General features: G+C 31.8%; 1 protein-coding gene and 1 long non-coding RNA gene across 6 annotated transcripts in view; one reads left to right on the forward strand and one right to left on the reverse strand.

The window, feature by feature from the left end:
- Positions 1 to 1625, reverse strand: part of LOC146403730 (uncharacterized) — an 84869-nt gene extending 83244 nt beyond the window's left edge. The window contains exon 1 of the long non-coding RNA XR_014842990.1: positions 1455 to 1625. This is a non-coding gene — a long non-coding RNA (uncharacterized LOC146403730). The remainder of the gene's footprint in view (positions 1 to 1454) is intronic.
- The window catches only part of CSMD3 (CUB and Sushi multiple domains 3), a 1221352-nt gene that overhangs the window by 1055951 nt on the left and 137998 nt on the right, over positions 1 to 27403 (forward strand). For all 5 annotated transcript variants that reach the window (XM_021090582.2, XM_021090584.2, XM_021090585.2 and 2 more), the window contains 3 exons: positions 2606 to 2710; positions 24449 to 24567; positions 25536 to 25605. In XM_021090582.2, coding sequence (XP_020946241.2) covers positions 2606 to 2710; positions 24449 to 24567; positions 25536 to 25605 — 294 coding nt within the window. The remainder of the gene's footprint in view (positions 1 to 2605; positions 2711 to 24448; positions 24568 to 25535; positions 25606 to 27403) is intronic.

Below are 27403 nucleotides of genomic sequence, written 5' to 3' on the forward strand. Positions count from 1 at the left end.
AAATTACAAGGTTAGAAGTTCAAAAGGCTTTAAAGGTAATGAAATTGAAATTGCTGTTCAAAATCTTACTATATTCTTACTGCAGTTGTGTAACTATTTATAAACACTTTTGTGTTAATGGTAATATATGCAGCTGAGCTATGGTTCAGGAATAGTATATGTGCCCCCTCCCTTAAAAAATGATGAGTGATAATAGTTAAATATTAAAGTGTTTGATAATTATGGTATATTCACTTAATATAAAGTTATGCAGCCATTAAAATAATTACAGTGACTATGTAAAAACATGGTAAATGCTACAAGTTACTGGGTGAGTGAGAATAAAGAGAATACAAAATTAATTCTATGAAATGAATTAAATTATATAAAATTCAAACTATACGCATATGAACCAAGGCCAGAAGATTTTAAAATTTGTTATGGTTTTTATTTTTTAATTTTTTTTCACATAGGAATAATTTATTTACCTATCATAGATTGTAATCATATACATTTAACTGTTCTCTCTACAGATACAAACCGTTCATTTACATTCTCTCTTTTCTGGCTGCAAGAACAACACATTTTATCTTCCTTTTTATTACATCTGTGCCTCCAGGATTCTTGCTGATTCCAACATGCTCTTCCTTCTTTCTGTTTAAATGATTGTACTGGTGCAGTATGTTTTAGTTCAAACAACCAAACACAAAGTGTTCCCAAGTTCCCATAATCTTATAATCAATTATATCTCTACCTACAAATTCATTTGCAATACTTTTTGTCCTATGTATTATTTAACCGAACCATTTCCCTAAAGATCATTACTTTATTTGCCTTTGGAATGAATAAACAATGAGATCCTGCTTAGAAGCACTGGGAATTCTGTCTTAGTCACTTACGATGGAGCATGATAAAATGAGAAAAAGGATTCTATACATGTATGTGTAGCTGGGTCACCATGCTGTACAGTAGAAAATTGACAGACTACTGTAAACCAGCTATAATGAAAAAAATTATTTATAAAAAAGATAGTTTATGGCAGATTTACTAGAAGCTTCTTACAGCATATAAGGGACAAAATGAAATTTTAATTTTAACTATACTCTTTAAATTGGATGAAACTGTTTAACTCTAGAAATATGAAACATAGGTAAACTGTAAACTTACATATTTGAGATATACTGAAAGAAGTTTGAATGGTATCAAGATTTTAATATCTTAAAATTGAGTATGTGAACCTAGTATTCATCATCACCACTGAGGAAAGGAAAGAGGAAATCTCTAGAGTAAGGGTAATTTGGCTTAGGCATTAAAACTGTTTTAGATATAGATTTAAATAGAAATTTTTCATGGAAAAAAGTATATAACATGTTGAGCATGCATTTGTCTATAATAGACTAGATGTAATACTTTCTGAATAATAGGTACAGTAATGAAGATGATAAAAGTGATAAATAAAAACAGCTATTGATTACCTGGTGCTGGCTTGTCATACATGTCCTCATTTGATCTTTCTAGCATTCCTGGTGACTGACACTTAAATTAAGTTGCCAGAGGTTGTACAGCTAATGTTAGAATGAGACTGGGACTCATCTGATGTGACTCCAGAGTCAAAGCTCTTTATCACTAAGATCCTCTAAGAGAGTGAAGGCATTTGAGGTGACCTTTGAGTTTCTGTTTACCTCTGTCTTCAGTCATTCAGTTAGGACACTCTGGACAGAGAGCAAATTCAGGAAAAAAAAAAATTGAGTGTTGTGTAATGAATTTGTCCTGATTTCTCTTTTAGAAAGATCAATGGTTAAGGTTCACAGAGTTTTTCAAAGTAAGTGTAAAGTAACCAGAAGACCACAAAAAAAAACTGTTTGCAGCATTATCAACACATATGCTTGTTGAACTTCATTTTGAGACAGAATGTTTGTTGTTCTTGAGTTGTAATCTTCAGGATTTTGAACTATTATTCAATGTCAAACAGTCAAGAGTCAAGAAGTAATTGGTTCAAGCAGATGTTTTATAATTTCCACTCAATAATTGAATAAATTAAAGTTGATTTCCTTTAGAAGCTTAGAATATGATTATAAAGCATTTGCTGAGAGACGAGGCTAACACTAATTCATAATTGGCATTTTTTTGAATGCTAACTGCCAGCTTTGCTGTCAGGGTGTAAGAAACATTAAAGTACTTGACCTGGAATATATGTACATACATATAACATAATAAAGGACAATAAATGGATATATATTTAAATCCATACAAAATGTTATTACATGCAAAACTTAAGTATGCAAACTTTAAGTTTCTTATCAGCTTGTGAATGGAACACTGAAATCCACATGAAATTCAAAACATTAATTTGAAGTGACTAATATAGTTTCCCGACTTTCACCAGCTTTCTTTGTTCCTACCTATTTTTAGAGAGCAATCTAATGTGTTTTCAAAAGTCTGTCTCCTTGGAGGTAGTCAAAAGCAACAATATAAAAGAGAAATATTATTTCCCTTAAAAATTATTATAAAACAATTGACTAAAATATAATTTCAGTGATAACCTATTGATTGGTTAATAGTTTTTTAGTTTTACTGTAGTACTTATTATGTGATCACTGAGCTACCTTTTCAATTATCATTTCAGGAACAACAATACCCCATCTTTTGAATAGTACCTCTAATAATCTATATCTAAATTTTCAATCAGACATCAGTGTTTCTGCTGCAGGATTTCACCTTGAATACACAGGTAAATATAATATTATAAGCTATTCATGAACATTAAGAACAAATTTATATTAGTTTTTAAATATTACTTTTTGGAATACAGAAAGTAAATGGACTGTTAAAAGAGAACATTCAATGTTACTTTAAGATTTTGAAGTGTTTCTTCAACTATAAAATTATATGTATAGGGTTCTGATGATTTTCATCAGAATTTATAAGTATTTCTTATTGTAAGAACACAACATGATATTTAACTCATTGAGATTTTTTTAAAATGCAAAATACAGTAGTGTTAACTGTAGGTGCAACACTGTACATCAGATTTCTAGAACTTATTCTATAAATAACTGAAACTTTATACTCATTAAACAGCAACTTCCCATTTTTCCCTCCTCTAAGCCCCTGGAAACCAACATTCTGTTTTCTATTTCTATATGTTTGACTATTCTAGGTACTTCATATAAGTGGTCTCATGTAATATTTGTACTTCTGTATCTGACTTATTTAACTTAGCTCAATGTCCACAACGTTCATCTATGTTATCACATATGACAGGATTTTCTTCTCTTTTATGAGAATGAGTAGTATTCCATTGTGTGTGTATGATGCTATTTCCTTTACCATACATCCCTTGATGGAAATTTAGGTTGTTTCCATATCTTAGCTATTATGAATAATGCTACTGTGAACATGGGGTGTAGATATCTCTTTGAGATTCTAATTTCAGTTATTTTGGAAACATACCCAGAAGTTGGTTGGCTTGCTAAATCATATGGTAGATCTACCTTTAATTTTTTGAGGAACTACTGTACTGCTCGCCCTAGTGGCTGTGTCAATTTACATTTCCACTAACAATGCATAACAGTTTCCTTTTTGTCACAGCCACACCAACATTTGTAATTTCTTTTTTTTTTAATGAGCGCCTTTCTAACAGGTGTGAGGTGACATTGCATTGTTCTTTTGCTTTGCATTTCTGTGATGATTGCTGATGTTGAACACCTTTCCATGTACTTGTTAGGCATGTGTATGTCTTCTTTGGAAAGAATATCTTGGAGAAAGTCAGCCTATTTTTTAATCAGATTGTTCTTGTTCTGTATTTTTGTTTTTGTTATTGAATTATTTGAGTTTCTCATGTATTTTGGATATTAACCCCTTATCAGATAGTTTGCAAATACTCTTTCTCATTCTGTAAGTTGCCTTTTCCTTCTGTTGATTGTTTCTCTTGTTCTGCAGAAACCTCTTTATGTGAGATAGTTCCACTTATTAATTTTCTTCTGTTGCCTGTGCTTTTGGTGTCATATAAGAATAAATAAATAAATAAATAAATAAATAAATAAATAAATAAATAAAAATTGAAAAATCAATGCCAAGATCAATGTCAAGGTGCATTTGCTCCTACTTTTTCATCTAGGACTTTTCAGGTATCAGGTCTCATGTTTAAATATTTAATCCATGTTCTTGAAATCTGTTGTATAACATTTATTTTTATTAGACTGCAGTTGATTTACAGTGTTGTGTCAATTTCTGCTGTATAGCACAGGATCATCATGAGAAGTTTAACAAAGAGATAGAAATCACAAAAAAAGGATCAAATGGACCCAATCATACCTATATATACATTCTCGGGTCCATCAATGGACTCAATCAAAGAATGTATATATAGGTATGATTGGGTCCATTTGATCCTTTTTTATGATTTCTATCTCTTTGTTAAACTTCTTATGAGGATCATATATTGTTTTCCTGATTTTGTTGAATTATTATTATTTTTTTTTTTTTTTGTATTTTTCTGTAGCTCCTTCAGCTTCCTTAAATAGCTAGGGATCTTTATTGGGTAAATTGCACATCTCCATGTCTTTGGGGTTGGTTACTGGAAAATTGTTGTGTTCTTTTGGTGGTGTCGTGTTTCTGTTTTTTTCATATTCCTTGAACTGTTCTGTTGCTCTCTTTGCGCTTATATTAGTAATCACCCCCTCTAGTCTTTACTTACTAACTTCAGGAGAGAAGTACCTTCCCTCAGACCTGTAGGGATTCTGAGGCTTTTCCATGTCTTCCGTGGACATGCATGTTCTACATTTCTTGCTCCTTTTTGTGACAAAATTCTTAAGCTTGTATGACCTCTCTAAATCCTATAGAGCCAGGCTGTGTGCTGATAACCTCCCTTTTTCTTTTCCAAAGGTGATGATGCTAAATGCTCTAGTTTGTCATTTTTTCCAGATCCACAGAATTAGGCCAGCTTTCTGTGAATGCTCACTAGCCATGGGCCAGCTAGAGGGATCCATAGGCCAGGTGTCCACACTAGCTCACGAATGGACCTCCAGATGGATTCCCTGAATTGTTTAGTAAGATCCACATCCCCTTAATATATACTTTCTGAGGTCTGGCTTCTCTTTTTCAGTTATGCATGGCCTCCTTAGTTGTGCATGTCACAACTCAGTACTCGGGTTGAGGTGAAAGAAAAATGAGCTTCTTTTGTGTAGCACCCTACACATCTGGATAAGTCAGGTATCCACTCGCATACTCTTACCTTCCCTGCAGAAGTCAGGTCAAAAAAAAAAAACGATCTCTTGTCAGTGAGCTCTGCTATCCTGGGGAAAGGGTAGTGCAGGTAAAGTCCTCTTATCCTATGCAATGTTTCCCATCTCTAATTTTTTCTCTAATGATGTGCTGGAACTTCTCTACTAGACTCCTGGACTTCCACAAAGGGTCTCTCGTCCATGGCTAATTGTGTAATTCAGTATTCTCCAGAGGCTCCTAGACCTTGACTTGAGAGACTGGATGGAGCTAGCACAAGGAGAAGTTTAGGTTCCACAACCAGGGCCGAGATCTATATGCCTATAACTTGATAAATGGGTAGGTAAAACTCCTGCTGGATATCTTGGCATATGACCCTGGTGAGAGAACCCAAAGCAAATGGGGCTGTTGCCAAGTTATCAGGGCTATGGAATTATTTCTGAGTCAGGCACTTGGGTCTAACTCAAATGGCTTTTTTTGAAATAGCTCTCATTGTTCTTGGACTGAACCAGGGTTTCCTAATTCCCTACGTGGATCTCACATCTCCCACAGTCACTTTTGTCTGTGGGCGATTGCTGAATATTTGTTATTGAGGAAAGGATGGGAATAAGGCCATCTTGCTGATATCACTTTTTTTTTTTGACAGTAGTTATCCAAATTAGGTGTGAGTTGATATTTCCTTGTAGTTTTGACTTGCATTTGCCTATAGATAAGAGATGCTGAGGATCTGTTCATATCTCTGTTGGACATTTGCATGTCATCTTTGGAGAAATATCTCTTTCCAAATCCTTTGCCAATTTTTTTACCACTGTTTGCCTGGATTATTTTTTATCAAGTAGTAGGAGTTCTTTATGTGTTTGGGACATTAACACTGTATTAGCTATGCAGTCTGAAAGTAATTTCTCTCATTCTTTAGGTTGCCTTTTAACGCTTCTGATTGTTTCCTTTGATTTGTAGAAGCATTTTAGTTTGATGTGGTCCATTTTTTAACCTTTGCTTTTGTTGCCCTGTACTGTAGTGTTATATCCAAGAAACCATGACCAATGTCATGATGCCTTTCCCCTGTTTTCTTCTAGGAATTTTATATTTTCAGGTCTTATGTTTAAGTTTTTAATTTTGAGTTAAGTTTTATATGATGTAAGATAAGTTCCTAATTTCATGAATTTCCTTGTGGATATCTAGTTTTGGCAACATCATATTTTGAAGATATTATCCTTTCCACATTGTATATTTTGGCACCTTTGTCAAAGATAAGTTGAGTGTTTATGTGTGGGCTTATTTCTGGACTCTCTGCTATGTTCCATTCATCTGTACATTTATGTTTATGGTAGTACCATACTGTTTTAATTATTATAGATTAGTAATGTATTTTGAAATCATGAATTGTGCTATCTCTTTGCTTCTCTTTTTAAAATTGATTTGCCTATTTGAATTTTTTGAAGTTCCTTATGAATTTTAGGTTTATCTAATTCAGTAAAAAACACAATTGTGACCTTGATAGTAATTGCCTTGAATCTATAATTTACATTTTAATGACATAAACTCTTTTGATTTATGAAAACAGAATATCTTTTCATTTATTTTTTTTTAATTTCTTTCATGAATATTTTGTAGTTTTCAGTGTAAAAGCCTTTTACCTCCTTGGCTAAGTGTTTTCCTAAATAATTTATTCCTTCTGGTGCTATTGTAAATGAGAACATTTAAAAAATTTCCTTTTAGAATAATTTGAAGTTGGTGGCACTGTGTTAATTATAGCTGATCTCTGAGTGTTGATTTTGTATACAGAAATGCAACATAATTCATTTATTAGTTCTAACAGTGTTTCTGTGAAGTTAGGATTTTCTACCTATAAGATTATGTCGTCTTCGAACAGGTACCTTTAATTTTTACTTTCTGATTTAAATGCCTTTTATTTCTTTTTCTTGCCTAATTTCTCTGGATAAGATTCCAGTATTATGTTAGTAGAAGTGGCAAGAGCTGTCATCCTTAATGTGCTCCTGATATTAGATGAAAAGCTTTCAGTTTTATTTACTGCAGTGTATGATGATAGCTGTGGACTTTTCATACATGGCCTGTATGATTTTGAGGTACATTCTTTCTTCTATATCTAGTATTTTCCAGTTTTTATTAGGAAAAATGTACTTTCTAATTCTTTCTTCATGTATCTACTGAGATGATTATATATTATTATCATTTATTCTAATTGGTGCATTATATTTATTGATTTGTGTCTGTTGAATCCTTGTATCCCAGGGATAAATTCCACAGGGTCATGGTGTATAATCCTTTTAATTTGTCATTTAATTTGGCTTCCTAGCATTCTGCTATGGATTTTTACATCTGTATTCATCAGGCATATTATCCTATAGTTTTCTCTTATTATTGTGTCATTAGCTATGGTATCAGGTTAATGCTGGACTCATGAAATGAATTTGGGACTGTTCCCCCTTCTTAAATATTTTAAAGAGTCTGAAAAGAATCAGTGTTAATTCTTTAGAATTAGTTTGGTAGAATTCACCCACAAAGTCATCTGGTCCTGAGTTTTTCTTTGTTAGGAGGCTTCTAATTACTGATTCAATCTCCTTTTTCATTATTGGTCTACTCAGATTTTCTGTTTCTTCATGAGTGGTAAACTGTATGTTTTTACAAATGTATCCATCTTTTCTAGGTTATCCAATTTATTTATATCTAACTGTTTATAGTTGTCTTTTATGATCATTTGAATTTCTGTGATATCAGTTGCAATGTCTCCTCTTTCATTACAAGTATTTTCAAATTGTGAAGAAAGGAACTGTATCTTGCAGAAATTTTAAAACAAATTGTAGTGAGTGGCTTTTCTTGTTGGCATAGAAAATATATATTTATCTCCCAACTTCCTATAAAACTTTTAAACCCAAAAAAGGCTTACATACTCTAATTAAATGCACATATGATACAGTGTACTTTTTGCTACATAAAATTATCACAAGTGCAACTGGGTGATTATTTGGGAAATTGGGGGTTATTTTCTATCTCCCTAGAAGGTAAAGTCCAAGAAGACAGGATTTGCCATTAGGACAGGACCATGACCATTTAGGATATCCTTTTGTCTCTTGCACTGAGACCAGTCCTTGCATTTTATAATACATTCACAACAAATTTGTTGGATGAATAAAGAATGAGTGATACAATACATAGAAACAAACAATAACAAATATATAATATTGGTATATATCATTGACCTCGGTATACCTATACCAATGCTAGTGTTTATAAAAGCATTTAGAATCTTAGCCTGTATACATATTATAATTCTATTAGCTTTTGCTTCCTGAAGTGTTATCTGAGTGTTATCTCCTCAATATCACTTTGTCTAGGTCACTTAGTCTATCACTGTAACACTATTACTTACATAGGAAGATCTGATAAAAAATAAATACCTTGTAGAAAAGAACAGAGGCTACAGTGATAGGGGTATACTAAATAAACTGATTAATATTTTATAATTTTTAAAAGTTTATATTGAAGTTCATTTTCCAGCTGTTGCTAACCTCAGATATAGTAAATGTTTCATTGTAATATAAATAGGTTATAAGTAAGTACACAATGTTTTATTTATTCATTCTTCATTGCACCAATAAATACTTTGAACACCTACTCTATGTCAGGCACTATGCTCAATATGGGAAATGCAAAGGTAAATATGTCACAGTATCTTTCTTTGAGGAGATCACAGTCCAGTTTAAGACAGAGAGATAAGCAATAATACAGTGCTGTGAATATAGGAATAGGGATATTTATGGTAGAGCACACAAAAGCAATAAATAGTCAGCTTCATTTTGGAGTTCAAGATATACTTCAAGCAAGAGGTAACACTTTGGCTGAATCTCAGCAAATAACCAGATGTTTTACAGTTAGGCAAGAAAGACTGGGTATTTTTAGCATGCAAATTTTGTGTTTAGATAAAAGAACGATATATGGAATGTTTTAAATATGGCAATCGGTTCAGTAGAGGTTGCACATAAGGTTTACTGCAGCACCAGGAACTAAGCCTGCTTATATAGGCAGAATTATTCCTGAAGGTTTTGAATGTCATAATCAGAAATTTGGCTTCATTATAGGTGATGAACTTCAAAAGAAGCATATGCTTTGATAGGTATTCTGACCATTAATTATCACTATAACAAAAAAAAATTGAAGAAACTTTTTTAAGGTCTACTTTAAGCAATTTTTGAAATTTAAAAATAAACATTTTGTTGAATGCCAAAAAGATCCTTTATTTGTATATGATAAATGATATAAGAATATTATAATTTAATTGAATTATTTTTCCAATTTTCTATAACATTTTTCAAACAATTATTTTGGTTAGAACTCTTATTTACAGAAATAAATAAGGAGTTTAAGCCACATCTTAACAAATAATAGATGTCAATAATATATAGTATCTTACCTCTTATAACAAAGGGTTGAAAGTTTGGTACTCTTAAGGGAAAACAATGACTAATGAATTTATGTCTCTTGATTTCAAGTCTTAGAAAATATCTCTGACAGAATAGGTGTGCTAGAAATATACAATTTAGCATCTTTAATTATGACATTTAATTTTAAAAGTAGAATACCTAACTATGTCAAGGAAAGTCTTATTAGATCTGTTGAGGAATTAGAAGATAAATGAGATAAATCTCAATCCTCATCAAGTATAATGATATGTGTTTTTCCCCCATACTCATGATTTTTGTCCAACTATGCTACAGGTGGTATTTCCATAAAATGAGCAATCAAGAAATGCTAATGTTTTCTAAATTGGTTATCTAAATCATACTCAAGAATATGGGAAATAACTTGCCATTGGCAATAAATGAGCATAAGAGCAAATGGTGTACCAATCTGTTTATGAGCAGTTGCTTTAAATAATAAGAATACCAACTCTCCTGGTGATCTAGAGGCTACTCATAGGGACTGGCATTTAATTTGTTAGCACTGAATTCACATAATCAAAGGTAAATGTTCACAAAATAATGCTTTGGGTTCAAATTGGTCCCAAGTTACTTCTTAAAAATTATTAGATATCTGGATTCTCCACCTAAGAGAAAAACAAAAAACTAGTCACTCTATTTAGACTAAGAACAGTAATAGTATTTTTCAAAAACTGTGAAGTGGAATCCTGTTAGAAGATGATAAGGTGATCACCACCCTTTTTAAACATTGTGTTGAAAGGCTTTAACTTAAGCCATCAAAATATTTGCTGAATATTCCTTTTTTTAAACTGAACTATAGTTGATTTGCAATATTATGTTAGTGTCAGGTATACAGGAAAGTTATTTACTTACACATTTTTTTTGGATTTTTTCCCGTAATAGCTTATTACAGGATATTGAATACAATTCCCTGTGCTACGTAGTAAATCCTTGTTGTATTTTATAAAGTAGTGTGTGTCTGTTAATTACATTCTTCTAATTTATCCCTCATATAACCCATTTCATCTGGTAATCTAAGTTCGTTTTCTTTTTTTTTTTTTTTGTCTTTTTGTTGTTGTTGTTGTTGTTGCTATTTCTTGGGCCGCTCCCGCGGCATATGGAGGTTCCCAGGCTAGGGGTCCAATTGGAGCTGTAGCCACCGGCCTACACCAGAGCCACAGCAATGCGGGATCCGAGCCGCGTCTGCAACCTACACCACAGCTCATGGCAACGCCGGATTGTTAACCCACTGAGCAAGGGCAGGGACCAAACCCGCAACCTCATGGTTCCTAGTCGGATTCGTTAACCACTGTGCCATGACGGGAACTCCATAAGTTCATTTTCTATGTCTGTGAGTCTGTTCTTGTTTTGTAAGTAATTTTGTTCATATCATTTTTTAGATTCTACATATAAGTGATATCATATGATATTTGTCTTTCTGTCTAACTTACTTTACTCAGGATGATAACCCCTAGGCCCATCCATGTTGCTACAAATTGCAATATTTCATTCTTTTTTATGACTGAGTAATATTCCTGTGTGTGTATGTGTGTATAATATATTTTACCATATATATGTGTGTGTGTGTATATATATATATATATATATATATATTACATCTTCTTTATCCATTCATCTGTCAATGACATTTAGGTTGCTTTCATATCTTGGCTATTATAAGTATTGCTTTGAACATTGGTATTCATGTATCTTTTTGAATTAGAATTATATGGCCAGTTATATGGCCAGAGTGAGACTGCTAGATCATTTGGTAATGCTATTTTTAGTTTTTAATGACTATCTATACTGTTTTCCATAGTGGCTGCCCCAGGTTACATTCCCACCAGTAGTATAGGAGGATTGCCTTTTCTCCACACACTCACCAGCACTTATTATCTATTGACTCTTTGATGATGGCCATTTTGACTGATGTGAGGTGATATTTCATTGTAGTTTTGATTTGCATTTCTCTGATACTTAGTGATGTCAAGAATCTTTTCATGTGCTTCTTGGTGATCTGTATGTCTTCTTTGGAGAAATGACTATTTTGGTCTTCTGCCAATTTTTTGACTGAGTTTGTTTTTTTCTTTTACATACACATATATTGAGTTGTATGAGCTATTTGTATATTTTGGAAATTAAGCTCTTTTAGGTAGCATCATTTGAAAATATTTTCTTCCATTCTGTAGGTTGCCTTTTCATTTTATTTATGGTTGTCTTTGCTCTGAAGAAACTTATTAGTTTGATTCAGTCCTACCTGTTTAGTTTTTCTTTTATTTATTTTGCCTTGGGATACTGATCTAAGAAAATGTTGCTATGCTTTATGTCTGAAAATGTTTTGCTTATGTTATCTTCTTGAAGTTTTATATTTAGGTCTGTAAACAATTTTAAGTTTATTTTTGTATCTGCTGTAAAGGATTATTCTAACTACATTGATTTACACATAGCTGTCTAGCTTCCTGAACACAAGTTGCTCAAGAGACTGTATTTTCTCCATTGCATACTCTCTCCTCCTTTGTCAATGGTTAATTGGCCATAGGTGGGCAAGTTTATTTCTGGGCTCTCCATTCTATTCCATTGATAGATATGTCTTTTTTGTGCCAGTACCATACCGTTTTGATTACTGTAGCTTTTTAGTATTGTCTTAAGTCTGGGAGGGTTATGCCTACGGCTTTATTCTTTTCTCTCAGGACTGCTTTGGTAATTCTGGGTGTTTTTGTGGTTCCATATAAACTTTAGGATTATTTGTTCTGGTCCTATGAAAAAATGTCATGGGTATTTACACAGTGATCACATTGAATCTGTAGATTGCTTTGGGGAGTAGGGCCATTTTAACAATACTAATTCTTCTAATCCAAATAATACTCTCTTTTAGTTGGTACAAAATTCTAAAATAATTTCTGGACTAAGGTAAATATAATAAAAACATCAGTGCTACCAAAAGCCTATAAATTTATATTAAAACATTAATATTTATCAAATTATAATTTAGCCAAAGAGGTTAAAATATTTTCCAAGTAGAATAAGAAACTTATTTTTGGAGAAATTAAATAAATGCCTCACAAAATAACTATATGTGGCACTATTGTCCCCCAAAAAACAGTCCAGTTGTGTGTGTTGTTTTTAAATAAGGTTGGTGAATCTAAATTAAAATAAGAACTATAAATAGAACAATGAATAAATGTAGAGAATTGTATGATGAAAGTTAGAAAGTGTGGAAAAAGAGAGCACAAATAGGATGGAAGGGCAGATAAAGAGAGGAGAAGAAAAAGAGATATGTTTAATGGACAGTAGAGAAATTAGTGCCAAAGGATGCCTAATGTTCTGTTAATTAATTTATAAGATTTAGGAATATTCTTAATGCTTTCAAATCTATTGTATAATTAATAAGAGCATTAACATAGTATATGAAAAATATTGAGTAAATGCAAGAGAATGGGAAAAGGTTGAATAAGGAAGTTTAAATACAACTTTACAGAATTAAAAACAGTAATTTCTGTTCTAGAGTTTAAAGACATTTATAGAATTAGGTATGGCTTCATTTTTGGCTGCTTTGTCAATAACATATTGAAAAGCAGTTACAATGAATTTAGTGGATTAAATACTGGGTAGAACAGCTGCAGTTTTATTACAGTGTCCAGTAGGGCGATCTCAAAGTCCGTCCAATCACTCTTTGTGACATGATTGTATTATTTCCAGAAACTTGAGAGAATATACCCAAACACAATGTCTTTCTTGCAAGTAATCTGACTTTGAGCAAAGAGCACCTTAATTTCTATTTCAAAATGGCAATCTATGGTTAGTGGAGAAACATCTAATTTATGGATAATGCAAGAGTCTGTCCACTTGTGGAGGCAGATTGTATTAACTGGATATAAAAATATTAAAAAACTTCCTTATGTATTCAGAAGCCCCCAGAATTACTCATTGAGTTGTAAGAACAAAATCACCTCTGTAAGAGAAAACTGTATTTTTAAATGAATATAAATAAGGACTGTAAGAGAAAATTTTAAATTTTCAATATTTAGAAAAAGCAAAATGCTTAAGTTGAGTACCAGGAAAAATAATCGTGTATGTGTGCATGTTATAAACAAGGTGGTTATATTAATTTTTCTCCATTGAGAAGATATGTATTTCACGGTATATCTTTGGTATTTCATTTCTGACAATCTTTGAAATAAAATTTCTGCCTACTGAGTAACATAAGGAAGTAATCATATTGGGGAAATAACAGTCTCATAATCATACTATGAATGCCAGCCACAGATGCAAAGGACATTAAGGTTTGCTATAAAAAGGACAGATTTCATGTTTTTTTTTTCCCTTTAAATAATAAAGTAGACTCTTTCTCAATTCCTAAAGGAATATTTTAAATAGTAAAGGTTTCAGGAAACATGGCATGTGTTTTTCTGTCTTGGTAAATGGAAAATTGGCTGAGATACCTTCTAGCAAGTGAGTATTTTCTCTGTCTGATCTTTCCTACTCATGAAGTTTTCAGAAAAAAAAGATAAAAAACGCTAGATTATATGATGGCACAGTTACTAGACAGGTATGCCTTGCTTTGTGTTTACTCTAAAGGGAAATGCTGATAAATGGCTGATTTTTTCTCATATACTGGTATTTTTCTTTAACTTGAGATCCTAACATTTTAACTTTGACATGCCTGATGATGATGATGATGACTACAAATCTGATGTTTCTTCTGCCCAGTTTATCTTTCTCATGCCTTGGTCTCACTAATATTTCAAAAGGCCCATTTTGATAACTTCATATCATTGTTTCGCTATTACCTAGTGAAGAAAGGAAACAATTCAATTCTTTCCATAATTTTTCATCTTGATATTGCTTAAATATAAGAACAAAGCTACTTGTTTATTTATCACATTTTTGTTGAATACGTACTAATTGTTAAGTATATTTTCTACATATAAGTGCTGCATATTTGCGCAAGATCTAGCCCTGAAAAAAAAAAAAGCTTCAAACTGAAAGAACATGCAAACAGCAATAATTGCAAAATTATAAAGTTGATACTTCTCAGATAATTGTGCTATAGTTATCTTGAAGTTTTGATAAAAATCCAGATGATATTCCACCCCAGTATATCAAATCAGTGTTTCTGAGATTCAGCCAAGTATTTGCAATTTCACCGACCTCCCAAGATTGCTCTCCCAATGGCCAAAGTACAAGGACATCTTGTATAATGTAGGTGATGACACAGAGAAGGTAGTGATCAGAACTAGGGGTTATTGCTGGTGGAGTAAGGGAAGACTTCACCAAAAGACAAACAGAAGTCCTTTTAGCCAATAATAATTAAAGTGTGGATACAGAAATAGCTTGGTACTTTGAAGGGACCTCCTAGAATGTAGGAAAACATAAGAATTAGACTTAGGTTTCTGTCTTGGAAATGCCGTTTGATAGCCATATGACACTAAGAAATTCATAAAGTTCCTAAGAGCCCAGTTTCCTCACCTGTACTATAGGATAAAAATAGCACCTAACATAAAAGATTGTGTCAGAGATAAATGAGATCATCCATGTTAAGTGTTTATCATAGTGCTAGGTACATAGTAAACCATCAATAAGTACCCTTTCCTGATAATGATGAACCCACATGACTGAAGTTGTCAAATGGTATTTTAAGTGCTGCAAGATTAAAGAGATGACAGACACTTTTTCAGAAAGAGGAAATTTATTGAAGGATTTCAATTTGAGTAGAAAGATGATCAATTTTGAATTTTCAAAGGCCCTTCTATTTTGAAAAGTTGCAAGTGCATTACAGGAAGAGAGAATAGGTCCAAGGAAAGGAGTAGTGACTGTTCAAATGGGAAACTCTAAAGGTGGTTATTATGGTTGTAGAAATGAAACATAAAAGGTATAGGAGATAGCAAGTTAAAATTAAAAGACTTATGGCCATTTAGATATTGAAGATGAGAGAGAGGGGTAAAGGATGGGTTTTAGGTTTCTGATCCTTTGTCTTGTTTTATTGTTGTTGTTTTGTTTTTATTTTTGTTTGTCTTGGTTTTTACTTTAGATCATATCACTTTGTAGTAGAATCACAGGCTTGCTTTATTCCATTGGAGACCTGGCTTTTTTATTTTTATTTTTTAGATTTTTCTTTAATTTTTAGATCTTAGATATTGAATTAAATAAATTAAGATCAACATAAGCATTTTTATTTGTCTGTAGTAATTATACCTCGCACCTTGCAATGTGACTAAGAATCAAGAGTACTTCCTAATTTAGCTTATGATAATGCCATCATAGAAATAAGTTTTCAATAATGAAACATATGGAAGGCACATTTGGTGCTACTTGTAAGAAAAAATGGTAAATGGATACCACATTAGTTTTATATATATATGTATGATATATATGTACAGATTTTAGTGGCAAGGCTTTCAGCTTTTCTCTGTTGAGTATTATATTGGCTGTTGGTAACCACTATCATAAATGGTTAGAACACATCCTCATACCATGCACAAGAATAAACTAAGTAATCCTCGATGGAAGTGGGGGGCAGGAAGCATAACTGGCTCAGACTTCAGAAAATATTACAAAGCTACAGTAATCAAAACAGTGTGGTGCTGTTATAAAAATGGAACACAGATCAATGGAATAGACTAGAGAGCCCAGAGTTACACCCAGATGCTTACGGTTAATTAATTTTCGACAAAGGAGGCAAGAATGTGAAATGGAGAAAAGACAGTCTCTTCAGCAGGTAGTGCTAGGAAAACTGGACAGCTGCATGTTAACCAATGAGACTAGAACATCCTCATATGATGCATAAAAAGTAGCTCGAAATATCCTGTATACTTAAATATATTTGTTTTAATCTCTAACATCTATAGTTCGAACATTTGAAATTGAGTAATATAATTCAAGAAAATAGACATCAATATTTCTACCTTTTTGTCTTCCAAATAATATTTTTATTCTTTTAGTTTTATTGAGAAAAATTGACATAGATCACTGTATAAGATGTACAAAATGGTGGCTTGACATATTGTGAAATGGTTAGTACATTGGATTTAGATAATATGTATCATCTCATAATAAAAAGAAAAGGAAAAAATCCCCTTGTAATGAGTACTCTTAAAATTTACCTTAACTTTTCTATATATCACGTGGCAGTATTAACTATAGCCATGATGTACATTACACCCTTAGTACTTATTTACCTTACACCTTATTGAACTTTTGACCACTTTCATGCATATATTTTTTAGTGCTTATGGACATGTTGCTCAGCTATGCTCTCTTCGAGGTTATAAGTATTCCACAAATACATTGAATCAAGGCAGTTTCTCTAAATCACGGAAATACACAGTGAGGCAAATATATATAAATTTCAAAATTTACTCCAATTACTTTTCTCTGAAACTTTGATATCTACTATTAACTTTATGCTAACAAATTCTAACAAATTACCTGAAATATTGAGGTTATTTATCCAATATTAATGAATGATTAAGAAAAAGAGTCAATTTTGCTTTCTCTTAATAACGAAAGGGATTGAATGCTGAAGGTAAAGAAGGCAGGCAGAGTGGAAGAAGCAACCTTGGGAGACACAGCCACAACTAAGGCAAATATAACAGAGTTACAGAGTTTGGAAGATATGGTTTTCTCTACTTAATAAAAAGAAGCTGCCATATTCTTAAGAGAGACTTGTTGATATTTTTCTCTTTTCTGATATGAGCTATTATAACTTGACATGAAGCTACATCATTCTTTGTGTTGTGTTTATTGGTTTTCTTTAATTTTTAGATCTTAGATATTGGTTTACTAGTCTACTAGTCATTTGAATAGATGTAGGTGCTCTGAGTTTATAAATTTTTTCCAACATTTTTCTTGTATTAATACACATTTTTTTTCTGTCTCCTGATGCACAACAGTATTGGGAAGTGGGAATCTATTATTAAATGGACAATTTGTGTGTGTATATGTTTTAAACATGTTTGAATCTGGTTATAATTGTATGTCTTGCATAAATATGTTTGTTGCTAGGCATATTATTATGTCCCTAGTGCATGGAATACTATTAATTTTATCAGTTGTTATGAGGCTTTCACAAAGAAAACTTGTAATTTATAGTTGCTCTGCTGCTTAGATTCTGGTAGAGCCTCATCATTACTAGTTTTGGAATGACTGTTCGCTGATAATATGCATATGTAAATTCCCTCACATTTCTTTATATTTGCGGAGGCACACATTTAAATCACACTAAAGGAAAATCCTAGAGGGACAGTGAACATCTATAAATCAATGAGAAGGTTATGGTTTTGAACTTATAGAACATACATATTTTAAAAGTATTATGACTACATGCATTTATAGTTTTTGCAAATTTAGGGATGCTCAAAAATCTCAGGATATAGTTTCTGAGGAAGAAAAAAGTAGTCTTACCAAACAAATAGATTTTTCTCTCCTCCCACACCCACGAGCGCTCTTGATATCTGCCACTAAAGATTTTGCTGTGAATCTTGTGAAAACTCAGGTGGTCTGAAAACATCTTTCCATCCTGTATAATAGTTGGAGGGCTAGTCTAAATACCCAGTAGCATAAAAATAGTCATAAAATAATAAAGATCCAAAAATGTATTCATTTAACTTTAGCCTATAAATAAGAAAAGATTTCAAATCAACACAAAATTTGTTTTACTGCTTTCCTTCTTGGAGCAATATGCTTAAGACATAATGCATTAGGGCTTAATGAGTATATTTTTATAGTCACTAAAAATGGTTTCCTCCCTTGGGCTAATTAGATAATTGATTATTTGTGAAAAATAGTGGTTTTAAGATTAATTATATTTTTACTTAAACTAATTTTCTTGTTCTGACTAGTTTATACACATCATCTCATAAAATATTAATTGTAGAAACAAATTCTGCCCAAATTAAATTATTAGTATTTGCCATTTCTAATTTAAATTGCCATTAACTCGGAATATACTGCATACAAATAAGTGTAATTGATCCTTATAAATACATTTAATTCCTTAACCCTATAAGACCATTATAATTTTATCATAGTTTGCTCTTGTCTTTTAACCAAACTAATTTCATGATCATCGCATTGACTTTTTCATGTCTTTTGTGGTGTTGATTTAGATACGGTTTCAGCCTAAATTTCTGAATTTGGAAATCATGTTTTTGCATTCCTAAAATTTCTCCCACTATATCTTAAACTGATAATATCTCTCCTAGTCTCCTGGGCTTTCTTGCAGGAAAGCCAATACCTTTCACTCTGTATAGGAGCTTTTCATTGTGAATCAATCACAAAGGTGAAGGTACTTAGGTTTTTGGCCCTTATATAAGTCTGTACATATTTTCTTCGTGTTTCTGGAGGATTTCTGTGAGATCTATTGATCTTAAACACATAGAAACATACTTTCATTACAGCAGGAAAAAAAATCTTTTATCTAGGATGCAAGTTGACAGCCTCACTTTTACGCTTAAAACCATTCAATAAAGCTAGTTAATGTTTGTTGAAGCTTCCTGTGTCCCTGGAACTATCATAAGAATGCATGTATTGGTTGGTATTTTTGCCTTTTATAGGTATGGGAACTGAGACATAAAAATCATCTCACACTTTACACACACACATACATACACACAAAGCAAGAAAATAGTGGACCCCTTGGAGTTCCCGTCGTGGTGCAGTGGTTAACGAATCCGACGAGGAACCATGAGGTTGCGGGTTCGATCTCTGCCCTTGCTCAGTGGGTTAAGGATCCAGCGTTGCCATGAGCTGTGGTGTAGGTCACAGACGCAGCCTGGATCCCGCGTTGCTGTGGCTCTGGTGTAGGCTGGCAGCTACAGCTCTGATTCAACCCCTAGCCTGGGAACCTCCATATGCCGCCAGAGCGGCCCAAGAAATGGCAAAAAGACCAAAAAAAAAAAAAAAAAAAAAAAAAAAAGTGGACCCAGGTGGAACCAGGATGAACAGAGATTGTGTTCTTAATAACTGAATTTTCCCTCCATTACCCAAAGAAGGGAAATAACCTTCTTCATTGGTTAAGATTATAAGACTGTTATAATCTACATCCTGACTCCCTTTTCAGCTTCATTTCTTGCTTCCTTTCCCAAAACACTACAATATGTTTTTTGGCGAAAAAAATACCACTCCCCTTCTCTTCCATAAAAGGAAAAACAACTTTACTTATTTATTTAACGTGCCACTTTGCTAGGATAGCATACTCATCTTCTGCTTTATTATTATGGATTGGTAAAGAATATTATTTCTTAGTACTCACATAGGCTAATTCCTATGAAATAATTATTTAAACAGCGGAGGACAACTTTCATACATTGTGATTCTTCCACTACATTGAAATCATCTTTTAAACAACCCCCCACCTTATTCCACAAAGAATTTCTTCAGAGAATGGTTGCTTATGTTGCTAACTGATCTTTGCATTTCCAACATATAACCCAATAAGTATACACAATAGGTGCTCAGTAATTGCTTAGGTAATAAATGAATAGCACCTACATGCCATATTCTGTTTATCATTTCACTTAGCTTTATTCTGTTGGCTAAAGTTTTATAAGTAGTATCTATTTACTGAATAATCAGTTTTTCAGAGCAATGCTAAGTTAAACATTAAATAAGGTAAATGTAAGGAAAGTAAGTAAAAGTTAAGGATCAAGGTAAATATGGGTGAAGCCTATAACATAACATGTTCCTAAACTTACACTGCTGCTCTGTCAAAATTGTTCCTTCTAAAAAAATTTATCAACAAACATTCAAGTTTCATGTTACACAATTGTATATGACAAATTGCATTTAGTAGATTCATTAATTAATCCAAAGTACATTATACTGAAAAAAGTATCCGTTCTTATGATTCTGATTTCTACAAGTCCTGAAACTAGTTTCCCAGGTCACATTAAATTTACTCTTTGATTATCACCAAATTCTATATTATTATCAAAATGTTATAGTGATAAACATGGAATACCAAATGATAATTCTGGCATATTAAATAACTTAAATATGATATAAACATAGAAATAATAGTTATTTTATATCTATTATTTAGAGAAAAATTATTGAAGACATGCAATATGTTTAAAATAACAAGATCTTCAATATCGTTGAATACAACCTCTTATTCAAAGACATGTGTCTCAGTTCCTGTCCATTTTTCACATGAATCTAAAACCAATATTTTTGGTCTTCATTTTCAGTAAATTTATACATGGGTTGTCATGTCAAATTCATAACAAGGTTTTTCTTTTTGCAAAACAGTGTTACTTAGAATCTTAGCTGTACTTAAGCTTTCTTCTCCTTCCTAGGTGTCCCTCTTTCATTACATTAAAGACATTAAAATCATTATGGAGTATTAGGAAGGTGTGTGTGTACATGTGTATGTATATGTATAATTTCCTAGTATTCACATACAGACATGCAGATATATGTGTTCAGAATGGTCAGCTATAAATGATATGATTAATAGCATTTTCTCCTATGAACTGGAAAGAAAAAATTTTGCTTATAAATAAATATTGGAAATGTGAAGAACTGAGGTTTTCATGTTTTCAGCCAGGGTTAACTGCACACAGTAATTTGACAAAAGACATAATTAACTCTGTGCAATTTTTGATGTGGATCTTTCCCTGTGTTCATTTCTGTTTATTTTTGGCTATAACATTTAATTAATTGATCCAATTCCCATTAAAAAAAGTTCACTAAAAGAGCATGTTTGATTGCCAAGGACATAATTTTAAAAATTTACATTCATGAAGATGAAAATGATGAAAATGACTCAATATGTTGATTGACTTGGTAAAGCAGGAGAGAATCCTTTGCAACATTTTGACAAATACTCACTTTTTCTTTGTTGATTCCTACAAATAACCTTTGGTTTTGTTATTTATAAAGAAGTGAGAAATAATTCTTAAAGGTGATACTTTTAAATTATTATTTAACCATTTTATTTATGTAAATTTTAAAAATGACAGTTCACAAAATATGAACTGCAGCATTTTCGGATTATTTCTGTTTTATTTTCTTTCAGTGCACATAAAATAATTGACTGAAAAAAATGAGAGAGGTCACCAACATAGGACTTCTCCTTCTTAACTAAATACTTTGTTAACTTACTTTCTTCCTTCTGACAATTATATTCAACAGATTAGCTGGTCCAATTCAGTCTCTCCTAGAAAAATAGAAGGGAGTATATTCTTATACACCAAGTTCTCTGCTAATACTAATTTTTTTAATGAATAAATGATTTTATTATTTTCAAAGCTAATTCATGTTCCATTATGAAATATGTGGAAGTTGAGAATACAAGCAAAGGCGTAGAAATCAATAGTAATCTCAATAACAAGAATCATAACCATTGCTAATATTTCACATATTTCCTTTTGGTCATTTTTCTCCATGATTGTTTACATATAATAACTTTTAACCTATAAAATTGTTATTATATAATTTATGGAGTTTTATATCATATTTTAAAGTTAAAATTATTTCATAAATATTTAGCCATATCTGTATATATTATGGAAAAATCTCACTTTAAAACGAACCTCTCTATATTCATTGTACCTGATAGAAAAAAAAGAAAAATGAATATGTACTAAATTTGACCTCCTCAGTAAGAATGACTACATAAATGACGTTAATGGTGAAGGGTAACAAATGTACTATTCGGGACTCCCAAGAAACAAAAATCGTACCAAAGGAAATCAAAATCATATTGACAAGACATATATATTTACATCATAATTTTCTTTTTGGCTTTTTTTAATTTTTTTTTTTTTGTTTTTTTGTCTTTTTGCCATTTCTAGGGCCACTCCCGAGGCATATGGAGGTTCCCAGGCTAGGGGTCTAATCGGAGCTGTAGCCGCCAGACTATACCACAGCCAAAACAATGACAGATGCAAGCCGTGTCTGCAACCTACACCACAACTCACGGCCAATGCTGGATCCTTAACCCACTGAGCGATGCCAGGGATCGAACCTGCAACCTCATGGTTCCCAGTCGGATTCATTAACCACTGAGCCACGAAGGGAACTCCCGTAACTCTTTTCTTTTGGATTCATTAATTTCTGGAACGACCTCTATGAAATCGGATGAATGTAATGTGTAAGGCCCATTACTGAATGAGGTGAAATAAGTGTAAGGCAGTTACACTTGGTTCTCAAAATCTAGTTGGGGAAATGAGACATTAACATTATTGAAGTAGGTTATAGTTTAATGATAACTTATCTTGCTTAGTTCTTTAAAGTCAAGATTACGAAAAAATTAATAAATATGGAACTTGAAGAGTTCTTGTTGCACAACAGGTTAAGGATCAGGCTGGTGCTGTCATCGTGGTAGCTTGGGTCGCTGCTGTGGCGTGGGTTTGATCCCTGGACTAGGAATTTCCACATGCCACAGGAATGGCCAAAAAAAAAAATATAGGAAAATTATGGAACATGACATACATTTAGAGACCTACCTAACTGAGGCACCAGGCATTGGCATTACCAGTTCACATGACTGAGTCTCTTTCAGGACTGCATCGAAAGCATTCCCAAATGCTCAGTTTACTCCTCCTCTTCACCACTTTACTTTATGATCTAATCATAACTCTAATATGTCACTGCTTTTATGTCATTTTCTGTCCTTTAATTTGGCATCATTTTTAGATACTCTGACCATTACATTATTAGATAAAATATCTTCTATTTGCAGAGATAGATATTTGTATTTATTAAGAAATAATCAAAATAGGATGCACTTTCCTTTTTATATTTGTTCATCTATACAACCATTGTTTATTGAGTGTTTCCTTAAAACTCTGTGCTTCAAACTGCCTTTATGGAACTTATATTCTCCGAGGAGGATAAATATTGAACAACTAATCACATAATTACTCATTGTTAAATTTTTGGTAAATGTAACAAAGGAGATATAGAGGATGGTGTTATGTATGAGAGTATCAGAGGGAAATAACATGGTCAAAGAGTGAAGGAATAGCTTCATGTAATACATGGTATTATCACACTTTAAGACAGCTTTCAATGTTTTTTATTAAATGAATGTATATATTTTATATTATTTAATTATCTATATAATGATTTTGGAGTGGTGCCTCCTTCCATCCATTTGAATATGCACTAGATTAGTTTAAAATGTGAACTATAGATAAATGGATAATAAATATTGGCTTTTATTGAAGACAAAAAATTCTTAACAATAACCATTCACATATTTAAAAAACGTTTTGGCAATAACATCAATTTTTAAGCCCTTAAATAAATCATTTTAGAAAAACCTTTTACTTTTAGTATGCTTTTGTTCTTTTTAAGTTGAAAAATATATTGTTAATGTAAAAATAATGGAAGTGTTTTAAATTATATCATTATCTCCCCTTTAGAAGAAGGAACCAGGTGATATGGACAAAATAAGCAAATAAAATTTTAGTCATTTTACTAAGGACTTTTATGAATATAATTTCATTCTACTATCACAGTAAATTTTTATTTTTATTTAGGAATTTTCTTTTTAGGAATGTTTATTTTTATTTCACAGAAGATGTTTAGATTGAGAGTTAAAGAATAAATTAGGTATAAATCACACAGCTAATTAATGGTTGGTGCCATGAAGATTCAAAGAAATAGTTTTATGTTGACGTTCCAGAGCATATTGCTCTAAATATGTACAGTTAAATCTTATTCACAGAACATTCTTAATGTTTCAATGTAAATTCTAGTTTTAGCAACACCAATATTTAATTTTGGTAATTTAACATGCATGTTTTAAGCATTCATGATTTGAAAGTAACTTATATTATTACCATAAATATTCTCAGCAATTGGTCTGGATTCCTGTCCTGAACCACAAACTCCTAGCAGTGGAATTAAAATTGGAGACAGATACATGGTTGGTGATGTAGTATCCTTTCAGTGTGATCAAGGCTATTCTCTTCAGGTAAGCCTATTTTAAAGTGATTTTTGAATCAAAATTAATCTTTATGTTGCTTTTCTCTTTGTTCACATAGAGTGTGACAACTGAGCTCCTGGATTTATAGAATTTGAAAATAAAAATGAAAGTGTTACTTAAAGTATTAAATGAAACTTCCGTGATAATAAATTCTCCAAATAAGCAAAAATCAATTAAAAATAAGTTTGGCTAAATAAAGGTGAATTTGCAATGTCCATTCTGACTTTATGTATTTGTATTAGTCCTCTTTTATAAGTTTTTTTTTAAGAAGTTCTCAATTTATAGTCTCATTGAAAATCTTCCTAAAGCACAGATCTATAAAGAAATTAAGAACAAAAAATTGGCAAAAAGTTGAGGCAGAAACTATTTCACATGTTAAGTAAATAAATTCTTTAGAGGAAGCAAAATTAAAAATGAATAATTTATAGTCTTTAAATTTATATCCCTAATTATTAATCTCAGAAGTGCAATTAAATTTTTCTGGACTTATATTTCAGCTTAAAATTTAATATACCTTAATTGACTTCATATTTTATGAAAGAATTTTACAACCATTTTTATCCATCTCACCTTGACTATTACAGCAGTTTATTGTAAGCCACTATGTATATGGCCATTTCCCTTGTATAGTTACTGCAGTACCTTAGTAGAACATGTTTTTGTAGAACAGTTTTAAAACCACAATTCTAATATTATAAAATAAATTATTTTTTCTTAAATTAATTTCATTCTTAATTTAAATTTCTTAATTTTTCTACCAAAAAGTATTATTTTTTAATATTTCATCATGAGTCTTTATAATTACCTCCCTGTTTTAAGTCACACTAAGATTTCCTGTAGTATTTAAAAATATTAAAATACAATATTTTGTTAGGTTTGTTTTCATGATAATTATTAGTATCCTATAATTAAGGCTTTTAAAATGTATACTGAACCACATTGTTTTGTTTATATAGGGTCATTCTCATATTACATGTATGCCAGGACCTGTCAGAAGATGGAATTACCCAATCCCAATTTGTTTGGGTAAGTTAAAGAACTATAAATCATTTATAAGCTATAACAAATCTTAAAATACAGCTTGTATATGAAATAATTTGCCTTTTGTCAAGTTATATGAAAATAATATTTTGAGATAAGCGCTTTACATTTTAAAAAACATTTTTAATTACTTTCTTTTTATTCCCCAAACTCTATATCAATGGATTACTTAATTGTTAAATTGATTAAAAGGAATTCGGTTTTTCGATTACCAGAGAGTTTTCTTAGTATGATGTGGTAGAAGTATCCATAGATCAGGAATATAAGTAAATATCCTATTGCTTACTATTGAGTCCGAATACACAAGGAAGCTGGTGTCTACCAGGGGATCAGCATATCCCATGAGATGCTTTCATTGGTGAAAAGTAATTGAGGTATGAGATGTATCAAAAAAATACTTAGGACTTGGAAACTACTGGGCCCTGATTTTTGCCATAACAATACAAACACCTGTGATTTTGAAGTAAAGAATGCAAGAATCCTTGTGTTCTTTCACTCAAAATTCAGAAAAGAAAATCATGGACTTGAAGAATAGACTTGTGGTTGCCAAGGGGGAGGAGGAGGGAGTGGGGTGATTGGGGACCTTGGGGTTAATAGATACAAACTGTTGCCTTGGAATGGATAAGCAATGATATCCTGCTGTGTGGCACTGGGAACTATGTGTAGTCACTTATGATGGAGCATGATAATGTGAGAAAATAGAATGTGTACATGTATGTGTAACTGGGTCACCATGCTGACAATAGAAAAAATTGTATTGGGGAAGTAACTATTAAAAAATAATAATAATAATAAAATGAATTGGGATTATCTCCATTCTTAAAGCTAAAAAAAAAAATTCAGAATAAAGCAAAAAAACCTACAGTTGCATTCTTGCAAGAAACCTTAAAAATTCTTTTAATTGGCCAAAATATTTTATCTGAAACTCCTTAATTATCAGATTGTGTGATGAATCAAATTTTAGGAAAATTAATTGATGAGCATCAATGTTATTCATATAAATGTTGACAAGTGGTCTGGTTTATGGATGGATGAACTGAGATTTGAGAAGGATGGAAAAGTGTACAGGTGTTGTTTTAGCTCTCAATGGCAATTACAAATTCAAAAGAAAGGTTTATATGTAGATTGACTACAAGTTTATATACATCCCCCTAGTTAAATCTGCTTGATGCGTAATTTATTTAGTTCACATAGTTAAATATAGATATCAAAATGGTTATTGATATCATATAGAACATTGGTAAAATTGTTCTACTGACTGTGCCTTTATGACATATAACCTCAAGTTTGAGTATCTATCTGCTGTTATTCATAACAATAAATAAATGATTGAAGTTGCAGGTGAGTGTACAGGTAACTCATGAGCTTGCAATTATGATATTTGATTTTTCAACCCATAGTTAAAGTGTGTATTTTATTATTTCTATGATAAAATTATAAAAAAATGTACATTTAAAGGAAAGAATTAGCTTCCAAAATGCAATTGTTATATTAAAACATGTTAGATAGTTCTATCTAATCATGTAAAAATTAAAACTTGAATAATTATCTGTTCTTAAAATTTGCTCTTAAGTTATCATAGTAAATCAGTATAACAGAGATTCTAGAACAAGTGTACGTTTATGCCTAAATTCTCAAATGTGAGTACTTTTGACCTGTATACTTCCCAATTTTTTTCTAGATTACTTTAGGATGAATGAGTCCATTCCTTTGGTGTATAAATCCCTCACATATTACCAATAGAAACCAATATGTTTCTTAAAAATCTTTAGCCTCCTCAAGA

This window comes from Sus scrofa, chromosome 4 (assembly GCF_054392235.1).
Source record: "Sus scrofa isolate SSC_HxYL_T2T_F1_AM1 chromosome 4, Sscrofa_HxYL_maternal_Yorkshire_Landrace_v2.0, whole genome shotgun sequence".
Taxonomy (NCBI): domain Eukaryota; kingdom Metazoa; phylum Chordata; class Mammalia; order Artiodactyla; family Suidae; genus Sus; species Sus scrofa.